Source organism: Liolophura sinensis, chromosome 10 (genome assembly GCF_032854445.1).
Source record: "Liolophura sinensis isolate JHLJ2023 chromosome 10, CUHK_Ljap_v2, whole genome shotgun sequence".
NCBI classification, from domain to species: Eukaryota; Metazoa; Mollusca; class Polyplacophora; order Chitonida; family Chitonidae; genus Liolophura; species Liolophura sinensis.
The window spans coordinates 4,133,445-4,139,444 of record NC_088304.1 but is presented as its reverse complement, the minus strand read 5'-3'; the positions used below and the strand labels follow the sequence as shown (position 1 = coordinate 4,139,444).

General features: G+C 40.5%; 1 protein-coding gene across 1 annotated transcript; it reads left to right on the top strand.

Annotated features, from left to right (window-relative positions):
• The first annotated feature begins 239 nt into the window (after positions 1 to 239).
• On the top strand, positions 240 to 829 carry LOC135476417 (uncharacterized). Its single transcript, XM_064756437.1, has 2 exons — positions 240 to 378; positions 510 to 829. The coding sequence occupies exons 1-2, from the start codon at positions 240 to 242 to the stop codon at positions 827 to 829; spliced, it is 459 nt and encodes a 152-aa protein (XP_064612507.1).
• The last annotated feature ends 5,171 nt before the right edge of the window (positions 830 to 6,000 follow it).

The following is a 6,000-nucleotide window of genomic DNA, read 5'->3' as shown; positions in this document are numbered from 1 at the left end:
ACCTGTCAATGTTCAGCAGTCTGTAGAAGATGCTGCAATTCAAGAGGCGAAACAGCATGTTGAGGGTTTGTTCCCAGGGCTAAATGCTTCAAAAGTGACCCAAAAAAAGCACAAAAGAAGTGGCATCTTACCAAAAATGGTTGGAGGAGCATTGTCAGTGTCGCAGATATTCCTTTCAAAAAAGGGAGTGTATGAATGATTCATGCTGTTCTCCAACACTTAACTCGAGAGAAAAACTGATGTGGTTGCCAGACCCTGTGCTTGACCAGTCAGGTGAACACTACAAGCCTTTTGAAACTGTCAATGGAACAGAAACATCTGAAGATGACTGTCCTAGCCTCCTGGAGGAAGCTGCAAAAGCTCAGCAGAAAAAACATGGTCCAGCAGCTGCAACTGGTGCTGCTAAGCTGAAACTGGTGCTGCTAAACTGAAACTTGGAAAAATCAAAGCAAGCGCCCATCAATCTGCCATTATATCCACTGAAAGTGGCATTTCTGTATAGCCCGCAGTGTTAACAGCCCAAAATGCACAAGCAGTGTTTGAATGTGTGGAGTGCAAGAAACCAAAAGTGGTGTATTCCAAAAGTAAACTTACTGAGCGCCAGCAGGCTCAACCCATAACTACCATGACAGAGTATGAGTATTCATGTGGAGCTCCTGTCATCCCACCAAATAATCCGCTGTACAGTAAAGTGTTCATGAGGCTGGGTATCACCTGTGAGTCCCTTGTGGAAACTCCATACTACAGTTCTGACATTGGCCAGAAGGATTTGTGTTGTTTCTGTGGGACAGATAAAGGAACAGTAAACACTGAACTTAAGAAACAGTAAAAGACAGTTTTACCAGTGTGTGCTGCATGTTCTGCTCTGGAACATGAGGTTTCTTGTTTAAGGCCCTATGGCAAGCACGTGTGACATGATTTTACCGAAGTTAATGTCTTGGTAAATACTGGGCATTAACATGTATGCCAAATAAAATGTATAAATGATGTAAAGGATTTTGTTTCCTCTGAATTCTCAGTTTGGAGGCAGTGATCTAGTGGGTATCACCAAAGATTGCTAACCTGGGGATCTAGTGGGTATCACCAAAGATTGCTAACCTGGGGATCTAGTGGGTATCACCAAAGATTGCTAACCTGGGGATCTGGGTTAGATTTACAAAGGAATGCCGGGAATTTCCTCATTCCGCTGCAGGTAGATGAGTAGTTAATTTCAAGGGTCTATCAGCAACCTGCGGATGGTCGTGGGTTTCCCCATCACTCTGCCCGGTTTCCTCCCACCATCATGCTGGCAGCCATCGAATAAGTGAAATATTCTTGAGTACGGCATAAAACACCAATCAAATAAATAAATAAATAAATTCAAGGGGTCTTGGTGGCGGGTGGACAATGAGGCTATTAGAACTGTATAAAAGAGGCTTTATTCTTTGGAGACCTGCCCTTCACCACTGTATTTTCCAAATGGGGGAGTTGTTAGAGGCTTGGCAATGATCAATGGTTTGTAATAAAGTGACTGGGCAGGATAGCAGTAGTCCAGGATAAATCCTGGGTTGAGTCACACCTAAGACCTTAAAAGAGGGAGTTGTAACTTCCTCGCTTAACATTCAGCATGAAGGGGGTAGTGCAATGACTGTTTGACCCGTATCAGTATAATGGCTTAGGTGGGACGGCTTACTTGCCTTCAGTAAGTCATCTCAGTGAAGTAGCAGTACTCAAAAGAGCGTTGGAAAGCCGACCTACAACAAGGAGGCGCATCACATACACCCTACGGATTCCTTTGTCGTCATATGACTGAAAAATTGTTGAGTACGACGTTAAACCCCAAGCACTCACTCACTGTATTAAAGTGAAATACTCTTGACTACGGTATAAAACAACAAGTTAGACGATCACACCCCAATTCTCCCAGAAAGGCACATATGGGGATGTATTAAGTATTTAGGATATTGTAATAGATCTGCATTACAGGAGCAGCTACAGCCAGCAGTAAAAACAGAGATTTAACAATTTCTATTTGTCTGAATGCCTTCGGTTCAGATGTAAAAAAAAATTCCACAAAAAAAAAAAATCCCTACCTACCTTCCCTAAATTTTTTTAACCCCGGTTACTGGAAACACAACATATTTTTTGTTTGGCCTAAAAAGGCGGATTTTCAGTTTTATTTCTAGCATACTTTTTGGCCTTTTTTAGTCTTATTTGTAAAACACAAAGAAAAATTGGTGTTGCATAAATATGCATTTATCCTCATCTGGTTTGCATGTATGTTAATACAGCTGAATGAAAATACATGCATGTCTACAGGTCTGTTCAAGCTACACATTACATGAACATGCACATTACACTTTTGTACGTCTAAAGGAATTCAAATTCATGCCATATTTTTTCTCTGATATCCACTACCACAAAACCTTTCAATCAAACATCACTGGAGGATGTCTTACCTGGCTGCAGTATGTACAGTATATCCTGATAACAGCTCGTTAACAGGTGCAATGATTCTCGTTAAGCCTGTCTGGCTAATAAAGACAAAGCTATGACTTTACTGACTACTATATTGGTTTAATGGTCAATTGATCTGGGGAGCCACACAGACTGAAGCAAGTCAGTAACACCTTTCCAACCTTTAACCAGCTACTTAGTGGAATTAAGCCAGGCTCTGTGTAATCGATGGTGCCTCACATTTAGCCTTTTACCGCGTGAACTTGCTGATCAGGGACATAATCCTGTGACTTAATCACATTAATGCGATCAATATCTTGACGTCACCAGACCATTTTTTTTATCCATTTTGATCACTGATGGATCATTGAACAGTAGAGTGAAAGATGTCGGCAGGCCATGGCTTAATGAAGCAGACAATATTAACCTTAGAGCATTATCTATGATCAAAAAGAAAAGCTGATTTAATTTACCAGAATTTCCCCTCATATTTGAGCAATATTCTGATGTTCACACCATATTTGTGCTAGACAAGTAGTCTTCAAAGAGCACTAGACTGTAAAAGTGGCCACACAATCACCATCATTTGTTCACTGTCACAATGGCCCGAGACAAACACTTAGAATTGGGGAGGGAGTCTCTGAGGCTAGCATGCCAGTGCGGTGCAATGACTCAGGAGCCTTCCGCCTATGCAGTCGCTAAGAGCTTAAGTCCAGCACATGCTGGCTTCCTTCATATGTGGAAAGGTCCGCAGCAACCTGCGGATGGTTGTGGGTTTCTCTCTGCCTTAATTCCAACCACCATAATTCTGGCCGCCATTGTATAAGTGAAATATTCTTGATTACAGCGTAAAACACCAGTCAAATAAATAAATAAATAAATACATGTAAACAGAATAGGGGGATCCACAATTTCCATCGCCATGGACGGGGCTGAAACCAAACCTTGTGTGTACCTGCCAAAGTGACAGATGGACACACCGTATAAAGCAGACTCCATTAGATGTTTTCAAACATAAATAAGTTATATTTTTATACCAGTGCACCATGTTAACAGCGCAATAATAAGTCTGACATCACGTGTTTCTTCCTCTCTTAATGTTTAATGACTTCAATTTTTTTTTCAACTTCATTCGTTTTACTTTCAATTATGCAATCATCAATAACTCATCAATATTTCCATTTAAATTTTTCTTTTGCAAAAATCGCCTTAACTAATGCTTTATTAGGTTAAAAGTCTTCAGAGAAAACTGATTCAGTAAGCCACTCCCAAAGTTTAAATGTGACTGGGGAATACTCAGATTCAGCCTTAGCTGATTAAAGGACGTTCATTACGAATACAACTTTTGATCCAATGGTCTCATAACAGCGAGCTGTTCAATTTTTATTTCTTTATTTATTAGATTTTGAACATTTGCACATGAATTTTTGCAATGGAATACTTTCAATTATGCAATCATCAATAACTCATCAATATTTCCATTTAAATTTTTCTTTTGCTAAAATCGCCTGAACTAATGCTTTATTAGGTTAAAAGTCATGAGTATGTACATAACTAGGCTTATACTTTGTTTAATTTATTTATTTCACAGGTGTTGATGTTGCAGTCAAAAATATTTCACTTACACAAAGGCGGCCAGCTGAGCATTATAGTGGAAGGAGCAGAACTTGGGATGCCAACAACTATCTGAAGGTTGCCAGTATGACTGGAGGCAAAGCCAGGACGATCACAGTGACGACACTGATGTGAGGCTCCTGGGTCTCTGTTCTGTGCTAGCACCCTAACCACGATCAGTCAGAATTATACCCTCCTACGAACATGTTTTTAATGATCACTCAGCCCTGGCATTATATTTATTTATTTAATTGGTGTTGTACACCGTACCCAAGAATATTTCTCTCATACCACAACGGTCAGCAATATGGTTGGAGGAGACCAGGCACAGCCCAGGGGAAATCCACGACCATCCGCAGGTTGTTGCTGACCTTCCCACGTACAGCTGGAGAGGAAGCTAGCATGAGCTGCACTTGAACTCACAGTAGTCACAATGTTTAGCACCTTCTGGGTCATTACGTTGCGCTGGCACCCTAAGCAAATGAGCCACGGAGGCCCCTGCCCCTTCTTGTTGAAGACCTCTTCCCACCATTATGGTGTGCATATACAATTAAAGTGAGCACATATTTAAAGACAGCACCTGACTACTGTTTATGTCCACTGAAAGACTACCATTCAAGGTATCTTAAAACGGCATTTAATATTTTTTTTCAACCCAGTAAAAGGTTAGTGAAACTTCGTCTTGATACAACTTCAGCACGACTCCATTATCGACCACAAGCTGACTTTACTCCAGCTCTCTAACGTCAAAGTTATTTTCCATACTATAGTCAAAGCAGTAGCCTATGGCAGATAAAAGTTGTGGACTTTGGCGAAAGTTATTTTCCGTATTATAGTCAAAGCAGTACCCCATGGCAGATAAAAGTTGTGGACTTTGGCGATGCATGTCCAAGTGATAAAAAGTTTTCTCGGAAATTGGACATACTGGCAAGACAATTCTTCCACTACTTGAACTGTAACAGTTTAGGCCATCCACAAAAAAAAATGTGTTTCCCGTAACGAGGCCCTGAAAAAATGGGTACGTAGGTAGGTAAATTTTTTTTTCTCTTAAGTACTAGCGAGCCCAGTGACACCCTATCAATTTCTTTCTACCATGAAAACAGAGTAACGCAGGGCCTGATATAGCTCAAAAGTTTTGGAAACCTTTTTAACATGAAATCATAATTTTGTCTCATTATAGGCAAAGTACAAAAATAAATGCAAAATTCCTTATTTGGGATCCCAAACCCCTGAGTATCAAACCCTTATGACAAGTTGAAAAATGCCATGAAACAGGCCTTGTAACATGTGTAAAAAGTCAGTCTAGTCAACCAGATACTTGATAAAGCTAAACAATAACACTTTTCTTTCTTTTACAATCGTTTGTATTTTCAACACAAGGGCGAGTTTCAAACACAGCATTTCAGACTTTATTTCAAGTGGTCCAGTTACTGGTAACTTGCAATACACCCAAAACACACGAATAGGTGTTAAGACTCCCAGTAAATGTCCCTGGTCAAATTTTATGGAGTACAATAGTGTCAAACATGAAAAAAAAAAACATCTTGAGCACTGTCAATCAGTTCATGATCAGTTGATTTTCTCTTCAGACCACCAAAGGGCTGCCGTTTGAGTGAGTGAGTGTGTGCTTGGGGTTTAACATCATACTCAACAATTTTTCAGTCATATGACGACGAAGGAATCCTTAGGGTGTATGTACGTGTAATGTGCCTCTTTGTTGCAGGACGGATTTCCACCGCTGTATTGTTTAGTGCTGCTTCACTGAGACGACTTACCGAAGGCAAGTAAACTGCCACGCCACAGACCAGTGCCAATGAGCTGACAAACCTAACGATCTAAGACATACATTCTGTCTAGCATCTATATCGTCAAACCATGTACGCCTTTACCAGCATTAGTTTGCAAGAGCGTCCAAATCTGCTTAAACCCACAAGACTGCAGGAATACCAA

Bases quoted from the DNA above. Each gene is read 5' to 3' on its own strand.
- LOC135476417 (XM_064756437.1), top strand. From the start codon at position 240: ATGTGGTTGCCAGACCCTGTGCTTGACCAGTCAGGTGAACACTACAAG. The intron at 379-509 runs GTCCAGCAGCTG...TATAGCCCGCAG, and splicing joins AGCTCAGCAGAAAAAACATG to TGTTAACAGCCCAAAATGCA.